Source organism: Pezoporus flaviventris, unplaced genomic scaffold (assembly GCF_033815535.1).
Source record: "Pezoporus flaviventris isolate CSIRO_AGI_PZ_B2104156 unplaced genomic scaffold, CSIRO_AGI_Pfla_v1 ptg000041l, whole genome shotgun sequence".
Taxonomy (NCBI): Eukaryota; Metazoa; Chordata; class Aves; order Psittaciformes; family Psittacidae; genus Pezoporus; species Pezoporus flaviventris.
Window position 1 is genome coordinate 3,818,229 of NW_026892589.1, and position 26,622 is coordinate 3,844,850.

General features: G+C 38.6%; 1 protein-coding gene across 8 annotated transcripts in view; it reads right to left on the reverse strand.

Moving 5' to 3' along the window:
• Nucleotides 1–26,622, reverse strand: part of CIT (citron rho-interacting serine/threonine kinase) — a 73,325-nt gene that overhangs the window by 17,289 nt on the left and 29,414 nt on the right. For 4 of the 8 annotated variants that reach the window (XM_061465830.1, XM_061465826.1, XM_061465829.1 and 1 more), the window contains exons 14-28: nucleotides 25,026–25,196; nucleotides 24,769–24,822; nucleotides 23,935–23,988; nucleotides 22,658–22,798; nucleotides 22,174–22,299; nucleotides 19,110–19,205; nucleotides 17,242–17,358; nucleotides 16,688–16,797; nucleotides 13,548–13,722; nucleotides 12,011–12,208; nucleotides 9,779–9,832; nucleotides 1,903–2,100; nucleotides 1,238–1,431; nucleotides 596–731; nucleotides 70–174 (exon numbers count right to left, since the gene is read on the reverse strand). In XM_061465830.1, coding sequence (XP_061321814.1) covers nucleotides 70–174; nucleotides 596–731; nucleotides 1,238–1,431; nucleotides 1,903–2,100; nucleotides 9,779–9,832; nucleotides 12,011–12,208; nucleotides 13,548–13,722; nucleotides 16,688–16,797; nucleotides 17,242–17,358; nucleotides 19,110–19,205; nucleotides 22,174–22,299; nucleotides 22,658–22,798; nucleotides 23,935–23,988; nucleotides 24,769–24,822; nucleotides 25,026–25,196 — 1,929 coding nt within the window. Of the gene's footprint in view, nucleotides 1–69; nucleotides 175–595; nucleotides 732–1,237; nucleotides 1,432–1,902; nucleotides 2,101–9,778; nucleotides 9,833–12,010; nucleotides 12,209–13,547; nucleotides 13,723–16,687; nucleotides 16,798–17,241; nucleotides 17,359–19,109; nucleotides 19,206–22,173; nucleotides 22,300–22,657; nucleotides 22,799–23,934; nucleotides 23,989–24,768; nucleotides 24,829–25,025; nucleotides 25,197–26,622 lie in introns of all 8 variants that reach the window. The other 4 variants (XM_061465828.1, XM_061465825.1, XM_061465831.1 and 1 more) reach the window with 1 other exon arrangement.

A 26,622-nucleotide genomic window follows, 5' to 3' on the forward strand; every position in this document is an offset into this window, starting at 1 on the left:
CTCACAACTGCCCCCCTGCTGAGATGTGGAACCTTCTTCTGAAGTTACAACATGAATTTCCAAGGTTACCTCCTCCAGAAGCCTCTGCTTGAGCTCCCTTTCTGTCTCAAGCTTCTGTTGTAAACTGCGTGCATTCATCTCCAACATAGCATGCTTCTTCTCCAGGTCATTGAGCTAGGCAGGGGGATAGATGGTCAGAAAAATGTTGAACACTAACAAACAGTGTTCCACAATCTTAAAATCCAACTTCACCAAGAACACATACAGAAAAATGATACAATTATCCTGTATTTGGTCTAAGGGGGAAACCCAACCAACCAGCATTTTGGTACGCCCTTGCTCAAATGCAGGTATCAAGTTATTGAAGCACTTCACTGTACACTCTAGGCATCACAGGATGCTTTCTTGCTTCAGTCATTTTCTAAAGGAAACCTGAGGTCTTTGGTTTGAGGACAGAATTCTATTCTATGACCTCCAGTCTTTTTAATTTGTTCTGACATCTTGAAAAAGCCGCCCAAGGCCACTTTTCTACAAGTAATATCTCTAGAAAAGTATCTCACCTGATTAGTAATGTCTAGGGCTGAAAGTTACTTACCTTATCAGAAAGGCTTTCAGCTTTGAGTTTTTGTTCCTTCAGTGCTTGCTGGAGGGCTAGAATCTCTGCCTTGTGTTCTTTGACTGCTAGTTCTACCACCTGGCGAGATTCAGTAATACGCTGATCTGCTCTCACTCTGTATTAAAATGGAAAATAATGTTACCTAACCCCTTTCTGGGCCTGACCTCTTCCTAGTGCACTGGCAGCAATACCTCTTTCAGGGGGCTGCCTCAAATTCAAGATGTTACTTTAGAAAGCCAGGCTGTTTGCTGCAACACTTTTACATTATATAATCCCGTTCCAGCCCTGCTAGAACTACAGCCTGAAAATGTCAAGACCCCACAGGAACAGTTAGGAGCAAACACTATTTTTCCATATAATAAAGTCAAAGATAATAAACCAGGACATTTTATAAAATACAATGATAAATGCCACTCCCCACGAATCGCTCACTTGCAAAGCAACCAAAGGAACAATATCACTGGTGAATGACTATTAACTAATAAACCATTTTTAGAACTACCTCACAAGATTTTATATTTAGTTCCAACTCCCATATCTTATTCTAAATATAATTTTTGTACTAGCTTCTATCGAGCATTTTCATAAAAGTTAATAAAAGGGGGAGGAGGGGAGAGAGACCTGCTCTGTTTCTCAGTATCCAGCATCCTCTGCAACTCTCTAACTCGACATTCAAACTGGGACTTCTCATCCCCTAGAACATTTCTCCATGCTTCCCACTGACGCTCTTTCTCCAAGAGTTCATCATTCAGGGCCTCCAGGTCCATTACTTGCTCTTCCAGCATTGTACATGTTGTCTTCAAGGCCTCCATAGTCTAAAAATAAATCCTCCTATCAATTCTCACATCCCACATCAAGCGTGCACTTTAAGCTTCAGCCTTACCATTTAAATTACAGTACATGCAAATTGGCAGCAAACATAAGCTGGTAAATCACAACCCATTTATTTCAAGGCTTCCATACATTCACTTGTGAGTGCCTTAATGTCAGTTCTATCTCATTAGGTAAACTTCGACATTTCCAGGGTCGCAAAATTAAAAGGAATAATTCTAAATGAAAACACCTCCAGAGTGCAAAATTTCTAAATAAAAGTGCATAAAAATACAATAAGGAATACCAAAACTTCCCAGTCACTCAACTGCTCCAGTAAGAAAGGCTTAAATACCGTTACCCCTGGAAGAATATTCATTCCTGCTAGATTTCCAGATTGAGAAGAGTTTCTTTGCCTTTCAGATCATTAGCTAGCTATCACAACGAGACTGTGATCCAGACTTGTAAAGCCTTACTTGTTTCTGACTGGTAAGCTGCATCTCTCTCTCAGTGATCTCTCGACGGAGATGGTCCACTTCACTTCGCAACTGGACAACCTCATCATTGGCCCCTGAGGCCTCATCAAGTTGTTTGGATAGGAAGAAATTCTGATTGTTCAGTTCTGCGTTGTCTTCACTGAGCTGGTTCAGCTGCTCCTCCAGATCTGTGATCACCTAGAACAAACAAGAAATCCAATTACATGTCAGCGAGTAGAGTTTAGTGGAAAAGTGTTCTCCTCTCACACAACCACTTACTGCCAAGCAAGGAGACAACCTGGCTATGAAATTGTCCCTAATCTAAACAAAACCAATATTGTCAAGGTAGGTTTTATGCACAGGAGTGTACTTTGATTAGGAATAGACTCTTGTTTCTTACAGAAAAGAGCTTGGGCTAAATCTGGTTTAGAGTATAAACATGCTGCACTGCAATTTATTATTTGAGAGAGAACTGTCACATCTAAAGCGCTGGTCTGGGAGTCAGGAGTTCTGGTTGTAGTCTCAGATGTGCCTTTGCCAAAACACTTCACCTTGTTTTGCCTCAATTTCCCATCAAGTGAAATGAGGTTAATACCTCTCAGAGAGGCTTCTGAAGAGTGACGTTTAAGAAAACCGAGCAAGCAGTGCAATGGAGGCACTGCAATTTGAGGAACCTCCCTAGCTCCTATATGGAACAACGTATGTAACCAGAAAAAGCAGACAAATCTTAAGAAGTATCTTCTATCACGGCAACAGCATTATGGATGGCAGCAGGGGATATATGAAGAATGAAAAAAGTGTGGCAACACAACAGACTAACAGAAAATCAGGGAAAAGCAAAAACTCAACAAGGACAACAGCCTTGCCTTTCAGGAAGTGCAAGCTCAGTCAGAATGGCATTACACTAGATGTTTTAAACCACATTCCCCTTCAATTTAATGAAAAATATGAACAATTGGCCATTTTCACAGTCCCATTTAATGTGTATGAATGAAAGGCCATAAATACAGGCTGGATGAACACCTGGACCTCCTCCTAACTCAAAACTAACATCATCACAACAGAAGAGAAAGAAGCCTCAGTGTAATCTTGAACTCAGCTTAATGAAAAGAATTTCTGAAACTGGTAATTCTTTACAATTCATATTCAATTCTAACAAGTTCTAGAGGCATTTTTTGCCTAGATGTCAAAGAAAAGTGAATACTTCATTAAATGGGAAACATTAAAATCCCAGAGCACAGTTGGCCACACATTCGAATTGAAATGTTCCAATTTCCTACACAAGCCAAGGACTTAAATATCTAAAGCAGTAGAGCACAGAGCATACAGCTCTTCTCAGCTATCTGGAAAGATGACAACCATTTATTTTTGAAGAATCTGTAATGCATATTTGGCAGCCTTTTACCATGCCTCTCCTAGATCGAAATTAACAGCATTTGGTTTTTAAACTGCAAGCAGAAAAAGTCCAACTGACATTACTCTCTGGTGGGTGAAGGGGAGTTCCTGCTACCCATATGTTCAGGGTCAAATCAAAATGATTCATATTACAAAACACAACAGTTCTAATGAAAAACTCATCATGTGGTTGTTCCTTGAGCACTTTTCCTGTCCTACTCAAAATACACATTTTGCTCTTGTATGCATCAAGTTTGCAAAGAACACAGACTCTGTCACAAGGATGTGTTAGTATCTGTACTGCTGTGGGGATAAGAGCTTAGAAACATATTTATACAAAAAAAGGAACAAAGGGACATTTGTTTTTACAGTGTTTTACCTAACATTCTTAGAAATAACATCTGAGATTTCTACTGCCAGATAGGATAATCTCTCTTTCTCTTCTCCTTGTTTGTGTGTCTAACCCCACCATGTATCGAGGCAGCTTTAAGATCTATTTTATACATCCATGGCTTCTTCCATGTACATTTCATCTATTAATACAAGTGCTTGCTACACAAAATTTCTTAATCTAGTTTTGAAATACAAAAAGAAAGCAGAGACGGGGGAAACAAAATGGATAAGGTGACATGCAGAGTAATACAGAAACTACTTAATGAATCTTTAAACCTGGCTGTATTTCAAGGTGATTTCAACCCTTAAGGGCTGGAAGTTAAGCTCCCATTTGCCTTTATTCTTGGTTCTGAGATTTTGGTTTCTTTCCCTGAATAGAACTAAAATTAAACCAGATCATTTTATATTTTATCTATTAGGAGATTTCTAGAAAACTGAAGACAAATAACAAAGCAGTTAAGAAAGAGGGGCTCCAGAAGAAGTTATGTGATCTCCGTTCTTGAATATTTTCCTATTTATTGACAATTCCAAAAGGGCTTGGCTTAAATTCCATATGTATTATAACCTACCTTATGGAATCTGTATAGATTGATAGATCTGAATTTTGAGAAAATTTGTTCTTCTTTTTCCCTTCCTTACATAGGGAAAATGGAATTTTGTTAACTAATTCAATTTTTAAAAGCTTTCTGCAGCTACATATGACCCAACAGGGTTACAGAGTTTATAAACCTATGAAGCCTAAATAGTAATGGGTAATACTGACATAGGAAAACGGGACATGGTGCGATATAAATGCCTGTCCTGGGAACCAAGAAGAAAGAAAACACAGATCTTTTGATAGGAAATGTTGTCTTGGGCATACATACATACATTAAACCTATGTCAGAATCCTGCATCTGAAAAATGTTAATAGCTTTAGATATTTTTCTTTTCAATTAAGGAAATCCCCAGGCAAAAAAAAAAACCAAATCAACCAACCAACCAACCCTGAGCTATTCTGGAGTTAAATGAGAAGTATATTACAGGGAAGTCTGTAAGAAAACACTATTTTATCCTTTAGAAACCCATGATATAATTACAAAAATCTTCACATTTAAAGTTTATAAAACAAGCAAACAGTTGAAAGCTTGGAAAGGCAATTCCAGACAAGGTAGGCAGCCACTGTAGCGGTGCCACTGTATCATCACCCACAGAGCAACTGAAATTTTCCCTTCCATCTATGCACATCTTCATCATAACTAATCCATAAAATAGAGATATAATCTAACTACACCAGGCTCATCTTGGCAGACTGCTCACTACATGTCACATCTAAGCACAAACCTGATCTTTATACTGATACAGAAGACTGAATCTCTTTTTTAAATATTACAGAGCACAACCCAAGCATAACAGCTCTTCAGCAAAAGTGACCATACTAAGCAGAATTCCCTACGCATTGCATGGTTTCAACAAAGCAAATTTCTCTACTGTGAGATCCTGCAGATCCACAGCTATTATACCTGGCCCTACAAACTTCTCCAGACCCGGATCACAAATTAAATATCATAGTATAAGCAGTTCAGGGCCTTGGTGATTAGGTTTGCAGAGGTACAAAACTTGACCCATATGTTCTACATATCAAAACCATAGGCAAAATAATGAGGGAAAGGAGAAAAAAAGAAGCAGTAGTATTCTAAAGGATACTACTAACTTCATCTTGCAAGCTTCTCCATAACCTTATTCCTTCATGAAAATGCCATCGTTCCCACATGCCACCAGCAAACATGTGGGAAAATGCTAGGACACAGCAACATAAACTGTTTCAGGATGGTCTCAGCACTGTATATTTGGAGCTTAATGTAATTTTTCATAGAGCCTTAATTCAGAACTTCCAGACATCGTTTTACTCTATCCATTTCCACTCCTCCCCATCCCCACTAATCATTACCAGAAAGCTAACTGTCAGAAGGTAATAGAGAAAAAGTATCTCTGAGCCTCCAATTACTGTGAGGAGGAAGCAAGAGCGGGCATCAGACTCACTTCATCTTAACCTACTCACATTTGGATCCAAGAGACAAAGCTTTTCTAGCACAGAAATACCAAGCATTGCGATGGAGCAGAATACGAAGCCTCTTAACAAACACAGCTGCAGATAGATACCAGTCTTGTATCCCCAGCTGTTTGACTAACACATAACAGTGAACCCCTTGCTTTCTTCCCCTTGCCATAGTCAGACATCATCTGTGACTTGAAACATAACTTACATCAAGATCTCAGTCTCCAAAAACTCACTAGGGCTTAGCTTGAGGGACATTGCTCTCGTTAGTAGCTGCAGAGGTAGTAGGACATTACACAGTCTGCATTCCTCTCCTTCCCACACCGACCTTGTACTCCTCTATCCTAGCTCCCAGAACAGGACCTGCATCTACCCACCATAAGCCTCATCCTCAAGTGATGATGATATCATTGCCCATCAGCTGATGGACATCAGCCTCTTTCACAGCAACACCTCATCAACAACCTGGAAGTGTCAGGCTACAAAAGCTCAAGGTTTGCCTGTAACTGGCATCTGCCATCACATTTTCTGTGAAATAAGAATCGGGAATATCCCTCCCACGAAACAGACAATTTTTGTTTCTCTTTTTTTACAAATTTAATAAAGCCACGTGAAAGTTTTTGCCTGGGTGTTAGCCTTGTTACAGCAGACAATATTCCCTTGCTCTGAAAGATAATTTAGCACCTAAGTATGTAACACCTTTAGACATAATTTTGGAAGTTCTCAAACCCACAGATTATTCTTGTATGCCAAGTCACTGCGCCAATGTGGAATCAAGATCTTAGACCAAAGTCAGCAGGACTTTATGCATAACTAAAATTGTACATGTGCCTTAATGGGCTTCCAGATTTAATGCCTCAATATCCAAACTCTTAGTCAAGTACAGAACCGAGCCTATTAACAGTTAAAATAGGAACACAAGATGACAAAAGAACCTCAAGGAGGAATATAAACCTTGTCTTATTGGAGAAAACTTGAGTAAATGGAAATGCAATATCCAATTAGTATTAAGAAATGTCATTCTCCTTGCTAGAGTAAAAGCAACAGTATGTACCTGAAAATAACCCTAGAAGATTCAGATGGTGGTCCTTTGGCATAGCAATAGTATTTTACTTAGCTGAGTATAAGTACCTTATAGGATTCTTTTCTTCTTATTATTTATAGCCTTCAACATCTGCTTACTGCATGTTTTCTTTTTGCAACAACTCTACCATTATTTAGATAACAGTTGTATTTTTAACTTCAAATGCTTTGATGAAAAAAACAACAAGCCATAATGAACAGTCAGTTGGCAACAACTGACAAATACGTTAATTTTCCTATTTAAGAAAAAGCTTTTTATTTCTAGGTCTGTTTCTGATTGCCTGCAAAACACATTTAACACTCAAATGCATCATATTTTTGATAGAATAATTCTTTAAATGGAGGGAACTAGTCCTCCTCCCTCAATATATTTGCTGGATGAGCTCTCACTGTGAGAAGATTAAGATAAAATAATGCTCTCTGTGTGTGCCCACATGCATCTGTGTGTGTGTACAGCAGGTACCACAGCTTACAGTTTTTATTGTAATTACGTAGCCTATTATTTCTTGCACAATTGCGAGACAGAGAAAGCAAATGCTGGCAATTTCATCTGACACCCAACAGTAAGAGATGTCACAAGATGAAACAATGCAGAGCAATAAGAACAACTGAATATAAATTCACAAACAAGGCAGAAACTGCGACCAACAATATAGCAATGGTCTCTGTGAGCACCCCAAAGCACAGCAAGTTTGAAATAAGAGAACCTAAAAATGTGTACTTGGTCAGAGACCTCAGCAAAAGGAAGAACAAGAGTGCAATGAGGGTATAAGGAAAGCAGACATATTGGAGGGTAAGCCTTCTCTACAGTTGGAAGCTGTGAGCTTGGTGAAGCTGGAGAAATGGAAGAAATCCCAAAGAAAGTAGACAAAGTGGTTTTATTTACCTTTTGAATACTACAGAAGTACTGAAGTAATTCAACCTTTCATATCCTCCCCTCCAGCCTAATCTTATTTTCCTAATTCTGCTGCTGTTTTGGGCTTCTCAGTAAGATTAAATAAACAACAATTCCACTCCAAAGTTTGACAGACTGGGTCAAGGAGTTTGTTTCAGCTTAAAAAGGATATATTTTGAATACTTGCTAAAAGAACAAACCCACTCATTATCATGCTGCATAAGTAGCAGCATGTTACAATCATTCCCTTGAAGTGTTATTTTAAAAGGAGTGTATATTCTAATCACCTTCAAGTAGAATTCACATGATTGCCAAAAAGCAAAGCCTGCACCATAGTGGACAAAATCAGATAAAAACGAAGGTGAAGGCACCATCATAAACATTGCCTGATACCCCACTGCCAGTACAGGGATTGTCCTGTATTTTCTCTCCATGCTCCTCAGTAGACAGGATGGACAGCTAGAACTACTCATAACAAGAAAGTTCCTGTCCATGGTCCATTAAATTATACATGCTTTCTCCTGGCCTGGAAAGAGAATGTATGATGAGCATGTATTATTCATTTAGGAACTATTTAATTAATTCCTTATTGATGAGGATGTCTGATCCCACTTATCTCACTGAAGGGCCTTACAATGCACAACACTTAGAAATCCTTTTATGCAGAGCCTTTGAAGAGCTCAAACATTCTTGAAACATTGTGGGTCACCCTCCACTGCTGGAGATTGTTCACCACACTTAGGGAGCCAGAGTGTTACTAGAGAATGAGTGACAACCTGGGAAAGGCAGCTTACCATGCAGTGAAAAGAAGCTACGGATTTTCCACAGCTGGTTTTTGCCTGCATGGAGATCACATAAGAATTTTCATAGAAAGCTGTCATTCTGTATGAGGGGCAAGATAGAACGGAAGAAGATAGCTATGGATGTAAGATAGATGATAACACATATGGAACTAGAGGTTCAAGCTATATAAAAGAAGAAGGGAACAGAAAGTAAAGCTTCTTGTACAGGATTTCTTCTAAATAGAGGTTAACCATTTTGGCAAGCTCTACATCCTCATTTCTTCATATCAGTGTATTCTATGAACAGAACAGAAGCATCCCCTTGCTTAGAGCTGAAAAGCAACCAAGGAAAAGACAGTAACTCTCATCCTGAAAAGATACTTTGGAAAGATGAAAACTTGTACCTTCCTCAGTCCGACAGCATGAGAAATGGAAGTTTGAGGAAACTGCTGGAAGTAGGGAAGCAATCAAGATAAAAAAAACACAGACTTCAAGCCCTGCTTACAAGGTGGGGTAAAGAGAAAACGTGCAGAAAGGCTGGCAGTCAGTGCTGACCCAGAAGGCTGTGGTCCTTCTTCAACCCTTCTGTAATTCACATCACTGGAAGATGTGCTCCATCAATGTTCTCTATCAACCATCATAAACACATTTGAAGGTAATGTTAAATATGCAAGAATCCCTATCAATAGGCAAACCCTCTGACACCTGTCTTGGATTGATGAAATGAATCTAAAAACATGTCAAAAGATCTCAAGCAATAGAAGGTGCAAATTAAGGTCCTAAAATCTTCTCTGCTCTTTGAGCAGATGATTGTATGGCAATGTATTATTTGGAACCACTACATTTCTTGCCTCTTCAAACAGTATTAGAGTCCTCCTTAAAACCCAGAGCAGCATGAAGGCTCTTCCACTGTGGCCTAGATCTACAGTGCAGCTCAGGATTTGGACAGGTAGATCTTTTCTTCTCGGGAGTAGAAAAGGTCTTCACCTACAATGTTTTTTTTTTGCAGCTGATACACCATTCTTACTAGCTGCACTGCAATGAGATATTTAATTTACTTTCTTCTCCAAAAAGAAGAATAGTATCAATTTCATGATCAGACTATAACCTCAAAATTGAGGTCTACCTGAAACCCAAAAGAAATCAAGTCCAATCCATCTAGCTCCTACTAACACCTTGAAGCCAGAAGTCCACATTAGGAACTAGTGTCATCAAGGATTAATTAATTAAATTGTTTGTTTCCTTATCGTTACTTTCAAAATAATTCAATGATCTGTATTTAATACTCACTGTGCAGCTATTACGAAGGGCTTCAAATTTACGCTGGATTTCATCTCTATGTGCCTAAAGGAGGTAAGAAGTTAATCATCAATTTTTCATACATTAGAATTTGAATCCAACAGCTGTTGCTAAACAAACTGAAGAACAACCTATCAACAAGCAAAGTTTGGAAGGCAGATGCTGCAGGCTATGAAAGCACTCTGTAGTGGCAAAAGCAAAAGTCACATCCTATTTAAAATACACTTGTGGACCCAGCTCTGATTCACTTCAGAAAAATGTACAAACTCAAGAACTGAATTATGTAAAAGGTTTCATCTGAAATGGTCACCAGAAGACATGTCAATTCCATGGCAACTTTGTACATTCTCGACATTTCAATTTGAGTTGGTTTTACTTCCATATCCAGACTGGTTATTTCATATAAAGTAAATGCTGAATACAATTTAATGCTTGAAAAGAGAAATTACCATGAAGCATTATGCAAGCTATCCCAAACATCTCTGCCAATCTCCCTGAATCCTACCAGAACGTACCATTTCATCCTGAGCCTCTCTAAAAAGCAGTGATGAAACACAATAATCAATTTTTGGAAGATAGCACCCGGAATGTGGACAAGCGCAAACACTCATTTTAAAGAATGCAGCACTGCCATGCACCATTTTACCTCCTGATTCACAAGCAAAGCATGATAAAGCAAAAGTTCTTGTTTCAGCCTCCTGGCCTCGATCAAAATTCATCAAACTGATTTAACACGTGTCTAATGGCATATGCTATTGGAAAACTTCACAAATGAAAGGTTAGCACACTGGCACATCCAGCCATCTTTCTTCATTTAGAATATTTTCCTTAGAGCCAAGAGACTAAACAGGAAAACCCATTCAGCAGAAGTCAGACATGAAAGCTGAAAAGCTATCTTACCACAAGAGGCAATGTGAAAAATAAGAGTAGTACATTAAAAAATCCATTATAGAAATACTCCCAAGCCTACCAACTGGACTGTCTTACAGCAGCTGGTCCAAAAGCACTACCATTTTGCCAAATAACTGAGTGAACATAGGACATAATTATTCAGCTGTTTCCCTGGTGGTACAGGGTAAAGATACCAAGCATGTTGCCATCCCATTGGCAGTGATATTAGGTGTTATACAAAGCTTCCAGCTGGGAGGGGATCATCTCAGTTTTGAGCAAAAAAGAAACTGATGCCATGTTCTATTCAGTTCCTCTCACGCCTTGACAGTGTTGCTTGTACTTTGCCAGCATGTACCCGCTTTAGAACAACTTGGAATGAACAATTCTCCCATTCATGTACCCAAAGCATCACCATAACACAAGCACCTATCTCAGCTGAGCCCACCACCCCTTCCAAAAAATAGCAATGGCAGCAATATTCTGAATAGTTCTTTGGTCAAATGCCACTGGAGCAAGAGAATGCACATTTTCAACACTTTAAATCACACAGATTTGAAGGTCATTAAAGACTGCTGCTCAATGGGAGTTAGCTGGTATCAGGTCATCTACCTCTCTGCTCTCTCTCTCCACAGCCCCAGGAAACTTTTATGAAGGAAACATTTCTTTGAATCAAGCCGTTTGAAAGCATCTGTTTGTCCTCAAGAGACAGCAACCAGCAGCATGCAATTTAGAACTGCATTTACAGGGGATGAAAGGGGAAGGGAGAGGTAGAAATTGAACTTCTTTTTCGCTTATACCATTCACAGACCTCACCAGAGACTTCAGACACACAAGACAATTTGTAATGAAATACGCATTGGAATAATATTATGTTTTAACAGCACTATTTTCCTAGGAATTTGTTTGATCCCCCCTGAATAAGTATACTCAAAGCAGGGTAAGTGATAGAAAAAAACAACATTAAAATATTTCTGATCACCAGGTAGTTTCAAATTCATGAGATATTATTTAAGCAAGTAAATCACAGGGTAAACCTCCTAACAATAACAATTTCATATGCAACTTCCACCTCATCGCAAAAGCAGTAACACTCTTACAAACAGTTTTGGCAGCAATGAGCCACTACTAGGAAGCATTCGTGTCATTAAAGATATTAAGACAAAATCCGACTCCTTAGCCATTTCTGCTCCTATCAACACAAGGCACAGTCCGCATCCTGTTCTGAAAATTAAAAATTAAATAGTATAACTTCATTTTAACCCCTTTATGAAATGTGCACCTATGTAATTCTGATCTGTATATATAGCTCATGGCAGAGATTTTAGGACTCACCGTGAGAGCTTGAATCTCTTCCTCGGCCTCAGCTGTGGTCTCCTCTAGCTCAGTTTTGGCCTCACGGAGCTGGTTCTCCAGGGCTGTCCGTGCAGCCTGCAGCCCAGTGATTTGAGATTCCCTCTCCTGGAGTGTCAGCTGCAGTTCTGTCAACTGCCTTTTGAGCTCCAGCTTTTGCTCTTCATGCTCTAGGCTAACCTGGAGGAAAAAAAAGGTAGCAACCAAATATAAAATACAGGCAATGTCATTTCATTTCAGACCTCACTTTCAGATGCCATTGCCATGTCTATCCCAAATCTTGACAGATTGCTTAAGTCAAGGCAGTTCTGTCTACCTAGAAACTACCAGTTTGTTTTGAAAAAGGTTAAAAGCAACCTGGCATTTTGAAACAACAACAACAAGGGCACAAGAATAGTTCCAGCTGTGACTCAAATAGCACATACCAAACACTGATATAAAAAGCATAAACGTTGAAGTAGCTTGTGATGAATTTACTTCACTGAAATTGAGACTGTTTAAGAATCTTTATTTGAGAAACTTTAGGCATAAACATCAAGACTTATCTTTACATGTATGTAAACATTACATACATTTTGCAACTGACTTTCATATTTCATTTTCCTTTCAGATTATTTTTAAAGAAACCAACCAGATCATCTGGCTCTGGGGTTATGTGAATGGCTTCAGTTGAAGGTTTTCTTGAGGCGTACTCAGGGATAAACTTGTCATTTCCAGAAATGGATAAGTAACAAACAAGCAACAGAACGGATCTCAGTGCTCAAAATCAATTCCAAACCATAGCACCTTCTTCAGGCTGTCTGCTGTCTCAAGTGAATCTATTGTGCTGTAGATGCGTGACAAGCCTGCCACAAATCTTATACTGGTCCAAACCAACTTCTGGTCATATAAGGACATGTGTTGGTTGTCCAACCCTCTTAGCTAAAGGCAAGCTTTCAGTCTTAGCTGAAAATCAGTGGCCTGAGACTGGAGAAGATAAAAGATGTGAAGTGAATCCAGACTAGTCGATACAAACCTAAAACTGAAGCACAGCTCACAAATCTTTTAAAAAAAATCCTATTTTCATATTACTGTTAGGCTTTCTTTCCAGAAAACTTCTGAAAAATGTGTGTGAATCAACAGGTCTACTATTTTCTCATAGCAATTCTGGTCTTTGCTTTCTGTTCTGTAGATTCTACGGTTATGCTGGTCATTGCACATAGCTTTTTCACTTTACCCCATAACCACTCTAGCTGAATAACTTTATAAGGATATTGTAAAGCAAACCATAAACATGGTTCAGAGAAAACAAGATGATCTAAAGGCTCAGATTTTGTTACATCTAAGAATGACAAATCCTTCGTACTTACTTTTATCTCCTTTTAATGAGCCGTTTTAAAATTATGGTTTTAATTACACCTTAGAATACCATTTTTTACGACACACAGAACTAAAAACTTAATTCTAGTTCTCACTATAATGCTCAAAATGGGGTGCATCCAAGTAAGTGTGTTTGGAAGGGTTAAAGCCAAGTTTTCACCTCTCGCAGCCTTGTCTCTAACTCCAGCAGGCGGTTCTTGTCAGTGTGATCCTGGTGACTCATCTTCTCCAATTGTTCCTCTAGTTTTCGATTCTGGGCCTCTAACTTTCCAGCCTGTGTTTCCAAGTAGAACTTCTGTTGCCTGAGCTCTGAAATCATCTCTTCTTGGGCTTTCCTGATAGGAGAAAAGCACAAGTGACAAACCCAAAATGTCCTTAGCATATGTCCTGTTCACTGGGGTGAAGTAAGCAAGCATATACTACAAGTTTCCTATAAAATGGAATAGTGAAGTTCTTAGCTTAAATTGTACATCTCAACTAAAAGAAAAAAAGAAATTAAAGGCAACTCTTCATTCCTGTCTGCAAGAGATCCATGTACCAGTGCATTCATCAACATATCCCCAGAGCACTAAAAGCCTTGTCTGAAAGTTAATGCGCCACAGAGCAATCTGCAACAATACTGTTGTATTAATACAGTTCAGATTTCACCAATTCCTTGTTACATGTCTTTCTGTACAGGAAAAGAAAAGACACTAAGAGCAATTGCTGTCATACAATGTATTTCCTTGAGATAAGAGAACCACTATGGCTTAGGGGTTGGGGAGAGGGTAGTGTGTTGTAGGTTGTTTTGTTGGGGTATTTTTGAAGTTGTAATTGACCTAGAACTTGACCTACACTGAAGTGAAGTTTCATTGTCTCTGATCAAAGTCTCAGACTACAGAGCAATCAAAAAAAATTGCTTGTGCTCATAAGAACTATGAGATCTGGCAATAATTAATTACTACCATAAGAACTTGAATGGATACCCTCATAAAAACATTTAAAAAAGAAAAAACAAGAAGGAAGCAAAGGTCTTTCTTCATTATTTACAATTCCTGGAATCATTTTATCAAGCATTGGAAAGTTCTGCCTGTGTGCTTTCTTAGAAGTCTCACAAAGCTCTACATATATTAATGAATTAATATTTTAAGAAGTTCACTGTGAGCTAAGCTGTTATTAATCCTATCCCAGAGAAATTATGTGGGTTGCCCAAGATCAAATAGGAAGACTTAACAAAACTAATAATAGAACTTCAGTTTTCTGACTCACGTTTCTGCGCATCACATGAAAACCATCCTTTCAACCTTTCTCTGTTTTTAATTCACCTCTACAGATTGTTGCCAGCCAGAACTGCCAAATGGCATTACTTCACTTCCTGCTGTTTATTGGGCTGTCTTCTCAGGAACCTGATAATCATTAGTTTCCTCAGATCCTGATGGAACAAGAGCTAACAGTTCCCCTCTCCTCCAAAGGGCTTAATCATTAGTTCTCCTCTCCAAACATGCTCAGATTAGCTGTAGCTTTTGTGGATTACAGTCCAACAACAGATTTATACATATTCTCCACCACAATTCGCAAAATAAGCACAAATTCATTAGCTATCTGCATACATAATAAAGCAATTTTCTCTTGAAATGTTGTTACTTCTGTACTACCTTCCACCAATCCTGCAAAATTACATTCCTTGACAATATGTCTTCTCAATATTCTGTTCTAAGCCATATGCTAAAACGTTATGGTTTTTTTTTTCTTGTTTTCTATGGATCTTCAGTGAGGTGCCCTACTCTCAGAGGATGCACCTACCTCAGCTAAGTTCTTACACACAGTTCAGCACCAATGACTGGGACACTAGACCCCGAGTGTGCTTCCCAGGTACATGTTGAGACAACACTTCTGTTTTATTTCAGACTGAAGTTACGGCTTTTGCTGCCTCAACAAACTTTCTGGGTGATTAACCGGAGGTCATCTGGAGCATAAAGCAACACAATTAAATTTCTCTGTTATTTCTGTGAATATTTTTGGCTGCTCAGGCTTTGGCTGCTCATAACTTGCCAGACAGTTGAAATACAACAAAATTGGAGCCATTACATATCTGGAGGCATAATAACCACTGGAAAGGAAGAAAACTGAAGCAACTCTCTGCCAAAATTCATCCTTGCTTGGTTCTATTCAATGTTATAGATGAATCTATCCAAGCATTTCCCACAGAGACACTACCTGACATTCCAGCAGCTGATGGACACTGCAAGCCTTTCATCAGGCAACCAAAGTTGATGAACCTCTTAACTCAGTAAGAGCATATACTACTTTAGCCTGATTTGTAAGACACATCAATTAATCCATGCTGTTTCCTATACTTGAAGTAGAATGCCTTCAAGTCATTTATGAAGGAAAAACATCATTTTAAGGACAAGAAATCTCAGCTGAAGTCCACAGCAAAATAAAGTTCAGGCAAACAAAAAGATCTGACACAGAAGATTTCCTCTGTGTTTAATAAATAAGGATTCACAAGAACAACTGCTGATTACACAGTGATTTAACATGACAGATGATCTTGACCAGTATTATACCCCAAAACCACTGAACTGGCTGTTACACCAGTCAGTGAAAAGAATTAAAGAGAGGCTGAAGCTGAGGAGGCAACTGAGAGATGAGCAAGAGCTACCTGGGCTTGGAAGAGAACAAAATGAAGTATCGTTCTGAAGCTGAAGCTGGGATATTTCCTACTTCACATTACTCCTGCCCATTTCAGTAACAAAATATCTCACTCTTGCAATCAGCAATAGAAAAACATGGAAAAACCCTCTTGTTTTCTTACTTGTCTTCCCACCCCACAGGGCAGGATGTTTGTGTTCGTGAAATAAAGGTGTTTAATATTTTCAGTTTCAACATCATATAACTGTCACAGGAGCCAAGAAAGCAAATCTAATTCTATTAGCAATATGTATGTTTAAATGAGGAATACATGCTTCTCCAAAGGTATTTTAGACATTAAAATTATTAGTATTCATTTAACATGCTTGGTAAACCTTCACAAAAGCACCAGCCTTAGGGAAGGCTCCGAAATAAACATGAAAATACAAACCAACTTCCCTAGTCATGTTTGGGGAAACACAAAATACAGAGTGAACAACAACTCTTTGAATAGCAAGTGTATTTTTGCATCACTGAAAAACAAGCAGGGAGCATAGCAAACCCTGCAAAAAAGAACCACTTTTACAGTAAGTATCACAGAATCATTTAGTTTGGAAAAGACCTTTAAGATCATCTGGCTGAGAACTGCTCAGTAGTGCCCAGTATGATTGCAGTTACTCTACTTACATGTTCCTCTGGGTAAAAAGGCTGCTGTTTGCTGCCAGTTTATTGGCCTCAGACAGTTCCACTATTCTCTGCTCCAGTGACCGAATCTTCGAATCCATTGCATTAATCATCTGAAACAGAGCAATGTGCCTTTGAGACTGCCCAACACAAGGATTCATAAAAACAATGTTTAAAAGAAGTCTGAACTTTTTCCAGAAACAAAAAGAAAAAAAAGAAAACTTATCAAATGGCCAAAAGAGCACCAGAGGTGCAATTACTGGAGCTATGTACAGCTGCTTTCTACTGCTTCAATATTAGGAGAAAGCAACCATTCTATTACCAACACACAAAAGCAATCACTACACAGCAATTCACATGGCTACTTTGAAGGAAATATTCTTGAACAAACCTTGAATTAAAAAAAATATGTCTTTAAAAATGAATATTAATCAGTGGATTTCCTTCAAAGCAGCTCATCAGCACTACAAAACCTCAAACAAGATTATCTTGCTTGAAATCAGAGCCTCAGAAAGCTACTCTTCAAATGCTTTGATTTCCAATTCAAATACACATACCGCCTTCTGTTCAGCCAGGACTTTACATTTCTCACGCGCTTCTTCTTCATGTCTTCTGAGCATATTCTCAAGTGCTTCCTTATCTGCAAGATCTTTCTTCATCTGATTTTCCAACACCTAAATGAAGACATTTCTTTTGTCTAAATTCTATCTGTTTCACTGGGCAAAGGGCAAGCAGAAAGAAAATCATCAAGATAGACAGATTTTTTTTTAAGCAATTGATCATATCTCAAGCAAAATTAAAACCAAGATGCAACTGCATGAAATCCATGGAGGAGCAAACTCCAAAAAAGTGCACTCCCTCGTTTATCTTTGAAGACTGAATTTAATGATGGAATTATTATGAGGATGTGAAGATACTGTAGATGGTTTTTAATTATTATTTTAAGTCATATAAACTGAGTTCAAGAAATGTTCCAGCCTTGTGCAGAAGAAAACAGAAGAACTCTGTACCCTGCTAAGTATAGTAGAGGAAGTAAGGAAGTGCACGTTCTTTGGCTGCCCTACCAACATGGTTGAGAAGTAATTTGTAGGTTCTGTAAGTACACATGAGAAGGCAACTGAGACCCCATGAATTCTTTAAGTTGGAGAAACCAAAACAAACACCTAAGTAAAAGTCTTCTTTTTGTGGCACGAATACCTGTCATTAGGAACAGGACTAAAGTAACAGTTATATACTTCTGAAAATGCAGGTTATGTGTGTATGTGCAGAGCTTTAAATCAGTTGTTAAACTGAAGGCCATTTCCTTCAAAGACAAAGGCACAAAGTCTGGACACCGTGGCATATTTTTTACTGTTGTAATTACAAACATCCCATGTCCTCTTTCATCCCTTTGAACCTCTTTCACCTGGCTTCCTGATTCCTCCTACTAAAACTTGTCTCATATGTCCCTGTAATACACTGGCTCTGTCTTTTAATTCTGTTTCCAATCCCTTTTCGTTTTTTTATGGAAAACTTCTACTTTCCAACATCTACCTCTGATCTTCCTGTTTTCTATCACTCTCCTCTCATTACTGATTACCACATGCTCTGGTCTGCCAGGAAACCTTCTTTCTTCTCTTTCCTTCATATTTCTCCAATATAAATTTCTTCTCTCCTGTAAATACTACATCCTCTCACATTTATGCTGAAATGTAGAATTAAAGTCCTAGTAAAGGTACTAGATAAAGATTGCTCAAAACAGATTATGCTTAGTAGAAACAAAGATTCTTACAACATGCATTTACTGGCTGACATTATGCAGGTTCTTTAGAAAAATCCTTAGCCAGTGCATACACTCCTATTTCCCAGTTTGTTTCTCCTGATTTTAGGGGGTGTCTGTGATTCTATTTCTGTTTGTTAAAGTCTTATGCTACCCTGGAAAAGACAAAAACAAAGTGGGTGGCTTCTGTGGCTTCTTGGCAGATGTTATAGTTCCAAGAAAATGGAATTTCACAAATGCTCTAGTATTTGCTGAATTCAAACCTTGCAGGTAGGCTGTGTGGATACTCATAGAAAATCATCAGTAGGAACCGAAAGCTCTTTCGGTATTTGAGATCCAGCAGCATTAAATAAGTATTATTTAGTCAGCAAAAGTCAAGTTACAATCAAAAATTGCTTTCCTATAGCTCTGACTTCAAATGCCATCTGTTTTAATGCAGTGCTAAAGACAGATAAGGTAGAGTGGCATGGCCTAGAAGAAAAACTTACTCAGATTCCATTAAGCTCTAAACATTTCAACAGTGGTAAGCAAGAAGGCAGAAGCATAAGCATAAGGCATAGACATAAGCATAAGACAAAGCAATCAGAGCCTAAAGGCAACTGTTTTTTCCCTGAACTCATTCTACCCACAGAAGCTTGTAGGAAGATGTTAAGAAGATATTTTTACTTTGAGTTTTTCCTCGTAGAATTGTTCCTTCTGTTTCAGCTGCAACTCCAGATGTTGTGCTGCAATTTGAGCCTCACGATGTTTTTCTTCCAGCTCCTAAAAGCAGCAGAGATTCATATTCAGACACAAAGAAATAGTAGGTGCTGGGTGTATGTGTTACACAGGTATCAGACATTAATTCATTCTCTTTTTCAAGGCTTCAGACTCCAAAAATCCCAAGGCCAGGACTGCTGTAATAAAAAAACATAGAGAGCTGCAGTCTTGAGCTTTGCTTCTTGCTGCTGACCCATCTACAGTACAGCAGGCACACTGCTGAAGACAAAGATTTCTACTTCCATGGTAAGCATCTTCATTTCTCAGTAAAATATTCCCAAAGATGGGCCAAGGACATTTTGTGAAAACATGCAGCTATAAACTCTCTATAGCTGCAGCAGCATCACAGGAAGTTCAGATCTATTTTTAACAAGGTCTCTCACTTGTTTTCTCACAGCAGACCTCAATAATGGGGCACTGCTGTCTGTGCTTTTCATTCTACATTCATAGTGGGAATAGTATTTACTTTGCTATATTCCTCAGACAAATGTTGTCAGAATAACTATTTATAAATTGCTTGGAAAATGAAAAGTGCAGAATGCAATATGGATGGTAGAACAGAATGGTTTTAATCTCTTCACATCAGATAGTTTGTGCCATGTACCACAAGGACTCACATGATTTTCTGTCTCAGAAGTTAGCTACTTCTGCTGCCTGACTGTATTATTCAGGATATATCTATAATCACCTTCCAACAGGACACTTCGTAAAAGTTGAGCTTAGAACTTTCTGCTCACTCATCATCCTATTTGCTATTCCAGCAATTTCCTTAAAACCAAGAGGCAGATCCAGGTCTGTCATTCTCTACCACTGGGTTGATTTTTGCATAGACTAGTTCAGGCCTGGGGATGCATCCCTCCTGTCTGCCTTTGTTACTGCATAGCACAGGAAAATTTCCTGATACTTCTACTTTCGCTCTTTTCATATTCTCTTTTCTGATCTTCCTCATCTTGAAAACATACAAAGACCTTTTTGATTCACTAACTGCAATAGACCTCTTTTTCCAGAAGCGAGACTCAAAGACGAGGTTCACTAAAAGTAGGTCATCTACAGTGCCTGGTACCCAACACTTTTGCAAGGAATGGAGATTGCTGCTTTTTGCAATTGAAATATGTCTCCCAGCAACAAGAGGGACAACTCACCTCCCCCAGAAGCCCACACGTTTCAGGTCCTGGCAGAGAATCAGACAACCAGATCAGCAGCAGCTTCAAAGCTACCAGCATCAGACTGCTCATACTGTAGCAGAAGCTTCACCAATTTCTGCAGTGGCACTTAGCAGCCACTGTGGGTTTAAAAAGGTAATCTCTTACCATTCCAGTTACCACTTACTATTCTCTATGTAGCACTAGCTTTGTTATTAGCACCATAACAACTATCTATACTTTCAAGCAGTAATAAGTATCTTCTCTAACTTGTTTCTTACTTGTTATGAAAATCTCTACAGGCAGATCAGCAGGTACTTCTTGGGTATATGACTGTACATGAAACCAATACCTTTACTCAACAATTCCTATTTTCTATGCAAGTCTGTATCTTCACCTCCCTTCCTTCCTTTCTGTACTTTCCATATCAGGAAAAGTCAAACGTGTTTGAAGAGATCCACTTGAGGGAACAAACAGGGTAGAAGAGAAAACAAAGAAAACCACTACCCTGCGCTCCCAGAGCAGAGCTGCAAAGGACTAGGAAAGACTCTGTAGAATTATTTCTTCAACGCCTATTTGACTTTCTTATAAAATACTTCTGTGTGTCTCCAACATTCTGTCAGAACTCCATGGAAACTATCTATAAGAAGAGCTAAACATATCCCTCAGTGTAAAACAATTAGTTGATATTTCTGCTTTCCCCTCCAGTTTTGCCTCCACAGAGAACGTAATCACAACTAAGGAACAATCCCCAAATACACACAAGAGGCTTATGAAACAATTCAAAGTTTTACACTATTTCTAAACATAAAGTTGGCTCTGTGCCCAGTAAAACCAGTCTCCCACTTACCATGCACTCAAGTTATCAAAACAATTTGAAACAAACACCACTACTAAGGAACTGATTCTGCCTTTTCTTGAGAGCATTCAGGCATTCTGATGGTAAAGTCCACATACGCAGCTATTACCCAGAACAAGTATGGGTCATCTGCTGGCTCCAAATACAGTTATTTATATATGTTTTTATATTCATCTATTTCTCTATACATACATATATAGATCTATATTATATTTTGGCTTTCCTCAGATGTGCCTATGCTCAGGATTGCTACCAATAAAATCTAATCTTTTTTTCCTTCTCATATTGGTAACACAAAAAAGAGCTCATGAGAAACACAATATTAATTTAATTATTCCATTACAAAGTTATACTTCCTGTCCCAGGGAAGTAAAAGTATTCAAAACACCCTCTGCTTGGCTCTGTAGACTGACAAACCAACTCGCTCTAAAGATTTAATAGGTTTAACAAGAAGAGAAACAAGGAATTGCCAACAGAGAAGGTATGTGGGTGAAAACGGATTCCTGACAAATATTGTCTCTGGAGACGAACAGTTTAGATGACTAATTTCTCTCTGCTTTGAAATGTAACCGTTTCACATAGATCTGACCTCTAAATTCCTTTGCAATTTAGTTTAAAAGCTAGATAATCAACATTTTTATTGGTGCAGCATCCTGTCCTGAGAATGTTTTACTTCTGAAACAATCATTGGGTAATTCAGTTAAATATACTACAGTGACATAAAAGTGCTCCCACTGAGAAAACTAGAAGTTTCAAGTAGTATTAAGACTAAAGGTACAGGAGTGAGTTTGTAACTAAAGGTGCAGGCATAATTTCAGTGCTGAAGCTTTCTCCAGTATGACTGGTACAAGAAACAAATCCTTTCATTCAACAATCTTCTCGTTATTCAGTGTAATTTTGTCTTCTGTTCCTTTCCTACCCCTTTCTCACAAACTCTTACCCTTTATCTTTCATTTTCACTTCTGCTCACCAGAATTTTTTCTGCCATCTGTTGAATCTGTTGAGATTTAGTTTGAATATCTTCCTTGAGACGGTTTTCTCTTCGTTCCACAGTCTCTAATCTCTTCACTTGATTCTCCAGAGAATGGCGCCGTTCCTGCAGAGCGATTATTAACTGCATTTAGATTAACCAACCCTGCATTACCATAAAGCAGTGAGCAGTTTCTAAGTTAGCTGAAGCAGTCAATACATGGTTGTCTTTTAGATTTGAAATCCTCACCATGCCTCAAATCCCTTATGCTAACCACATCTTTATTGACTCCTCACTGAAAATAAAAAGGCTCTCAGTTTTCTTCAAAGAAATAGAAGCTTTTTAATTAAAACTGGATTAATGTCTAACATCACTTTTCCATGAATAGTTACTATAGGAATACAGAAGGTCATCCACATGAGGGTTCCTAAACTGAGACACATCCCAATAGCTACTTTACTCTAGATAGACATTCTGTACTCACCTCCGCCTCAAGCAATTTCTTCTTCATGCTTTCATTCGAATCTTCCCGATTCTGCAGTTTCTCTAACTCCTTCTCAGCTCTCTCCTTTGCTTGGCGGATATTCTGAAGAAGTTCAGTTGCCTCTGAGCTGGCTTTCACAGCCTAAAGGTTCAAAGGGAGGTGGGGAAGGTATTATGAGAAAAACGCACGTGCAAAAACTTGCCTGTGAAAAGCTCCTAACCCTGAGGTGGTCAACATTCTGAGTAAAACTGCTACAGAACTTTGGCTTAGCAGCCTCAAATTAAGACAATCTTAAATGCATGTAGCAACCCAAATCCTAACTTCTGTTATGTCATTCTTTTCCGTTTCACAAAAAAACCTGAAAATCCAAGGGATCTATGTTTGTCTTGCTGGACTGCAAGTTTCTAATTGTCTCTTTATACTGAAAGTAAAGTCTATCCCCAAATTCAGTGGAAGTTCTTGGGAAGAACTCACCAAAAACTCTTACTAGAACATGAGGAGAACAACCTGTTCGCTTTAGACTGAATTAATGAAAGGAGGAAAGGAGAAGGAGATTAAAATATGGCTGTTTTGAAATACTAGGACTGTTTCTACATAGTTTTGGCCTCATATTCATATTCTAGATCACTAAACCTTGAAAAAGCCCTCTCTCCCCAGGTGCCAAGTTTGAAAAGTTTAGTCAATTATTACAATTACTATTTCTTTTCTGCTGAAACATCCCAAGAAGAGAAGTTCCCCTACTGTTCTTACAGTGCCACCTTAAGTGACAGACTGACTACAACTGCAAGCATCAGATAGTGTGTACTTCCTTCAGCTTACACTGATAAGGGATTTTAATCCTGCTGGGAATCCTTACCGTTCACCATTTTTACCATGAATAACTGAATGGAAGGCGATTTTGCAATTAAAACAGTATACTGGGAGACTAAACCAAGTCCAACACATATTTTACTAGTGAGCTAAAAACATGTGAACCCTCTTTTCAGGAGCCAGGGACCAGTCTTTGCATACAGCATACCCAAACTGGCCTTTTAAACTAGAATTTGTCTACACTACTCTAGTTCTGACTCAGCTTCATGTTGACATGTCTCAAGAGCCAAAAGTATACTGAAAACACCAATGATTTCAGATACCAGTTTCCACCCCCTTTTCCTTAACATCCCCCATGCTATGACTAATTCTATTTTTGAGGATAAAACAAAGTGGATCCCTCCTCTGCATTAAGGTTTCACTGGAAAATCTTGTGGAAAAATGCACTTTCACCACCCAGACATTACCTTTGTCAGCTTTTCCTGTAGCTCCTGGATTTTGGCCTGCTGCTCTGTGTTGATCTACAGTTCAGTAAAAAGATGGAAGGAAAGAGTGTTCTAAATCCAAAAAGGAAAACATGCTGTCTACTTAAGATACCATATTTATTTTAAGTCACTTCCCAAAAATGTTTGTTTCTCCCTATAAATTCCAGTACACCGAAATGCTACTTGTCAAAGCTATTCCCATTTTACTAACTTCTGGCTGATTCTGTATTTGGGTCACCAAGTAGCTTGTTCAGTGTGAGAACACTCAGAAATCTTTTTATTTTTCATTTGTATTCTTTATTTATAAAGAAAACCCCTATGTATCAGTAACCTAACTGCAAACTCAGACTGAACACAATTCATTAAGAACAGGATATACAGACACAGCTTTACATCAAGTCAGAGCAGTGATCACACCAAGAAGATTAAAACAGAATAAAATGAGAAAAGGGAAGGGAAGGGAAGGGAAGGGAAGGGAAGGGAAGGGAAGGGAAGGGAAGGGAAGGGAAGGGAAGGGAAGGGAAGGGAAGGGAAGGGAAGGGAAGGGAAGGGAAGGGAAGGGAAGGGAAGGGAAGGGAAGGGAAGGGAAGGGAAGGGAAGGGAAGGGAAGGGAAGGGAAGGGAAGGGAAGGGAAGGGAAGGGAAGGGAAGGGAAGGGAAGGGAAGGGAAGGGAAGGGAAGGGAAGGGAAAAAAAAAGAGAAAGAAAAATGAGGACTGTGAGACTGTGCATGGCACTGACTAACCAAAGACACTCTTGGTTTCTATGCATAATACGAAAGACTCAGGAAGCAAATTCCAAGACACTAAGTAACATACCTTCTCCAACTTGGAATACAACTCTCCCGCTTCATTTTTCCCTTGATCTTTAACCTGTAACTTAAGTATAAAACATATCATAGTCTCAGGAAAGGCTGTAGTACGTTGGCCTTCTATCCAGTCATTTAAACACAAGCAGTTACACAACGTATAAATGACATTATTTCAAGGCTACAACTGAACGACATTTTGTATTAGTTGTAGAAACCACTTGATCTTTGGAGGGGACACACACACCCCCATGAAGCCTAAACTACCTTTTGCAGTTTGTTGTGACATTCTGTAGCTTTACGTTTGAATTCTTCAGCTGCCAGTCGGGACTCCCTCAACTCCGATTCATAAAGATCACTACGCCTGCGAGCTGAAATAAGGTCCTCTTCTAATTGATTCATCATCAACCTCATTTCTTCTACTTGAGCTTGATATTCCTGCATTTGTTGTGGAAGGGAAGGAAAAGGTATTAGATTTTAGAGGCAATAAGGAAATACTTGAGGCAGCAGATCCCAGAATACTGACTGCAGGCAAGAGGCACATTTAAGAATATGTGGAAGAAAAGTAAAGTACAAATAAAACAATAAGAGCTAAATATAACAACATATCCATTGTATTGTGGTTTGAGTTGGGCCATTTTTAAGTCATTACCCCATAATGTCAAAACACTGACTTTTTGAGAGTGGCTGCACTGCAGAAGCACATGCATACATCTACATACAAATGATAAAAATTACTTACATTTCTAATTTCTGAAACAGAAATGTGCCTTTGAGTTGAGGTCTCTACTAAATGATCAGATGCTCCCTCAAGATATATTTTCTCAGGCTGATAACATGACAATTGCCACAGATCTGCAAAGCTTGGGTAAAAGGGAAGGAGAAGCAGAGGGGTAGCACACTGTGGCTTCTAGCCTTCAGCTGTTTTCTCTTGATAGAGTTAAAAAGGATCACATTGCTCTGGCAGACAATCTAAAATCAAATAGTAACTCAGAAAAACTGTTCAAAACTCACATTGCCCATAGAAGATATTTGCTTATACAGGCAAAAATGATGGTTCCCCATTCAGGACACTACAAAAGAGGGCATCTGGAAGGGGATGGTGGGAGCAGAAAAGAACAACTGAATCAATTGTCTCAATGAGACTTGGCACTCAAACTGAGACAAGCTCATGAGATGGCTTCTCATATCTTCAGTGGAAAAATAGATTTTAATTATGCTTATTTAGCATTTACTAAGTCCTGTAAGAACATGTTGTATAAAATTACTCTAAATCAAAAACCCCACCAAAAAAACAACCAAATGAACAAACAAAAAAGAAGTGTTTTTTAGGAGGGAACAAGTATAAAACATGCACATCAAGAGCTAGGAAAAAAAATTATGAAGGACTGACAGTGGGGGAGTCTATTCTTCTTTCCATTTTAATATCTTACAATATGTCTGACTACCTCCATATTCAAAAGAGTAACTGTCTCATGACAAAATCAGGTTTGTCATCACTCCTTCCAAACAGCCAGCTGTCTTTAGTTAGACAACTGATTGCCTCAACACTGACCCTGGTGTCAGCTGGGATTCTTTAGCAACATGGAGAGCTTATGTAGAGATTTAACAGATTGCTTTACTAGGGGGAGCATGGCAGAATAGCTCTTTGGTTCATAATCCCCAAATTGGTTCTCCAGTTTGTAAGGCAGACAGGGGACCTACCCTTTCCAGTTAGTCTCTCTTTGGTTGATAGCATTTTCTTGCCAGAAAGAATTAGAGCCTTTTTATAACAAGTGAGCATAGATAAACTCAAATATTCATTTCATGCAAATACGTTTGTGAATGAAAAAGGCAGTGTTTGAAGGAATACATGTTCTGCCCA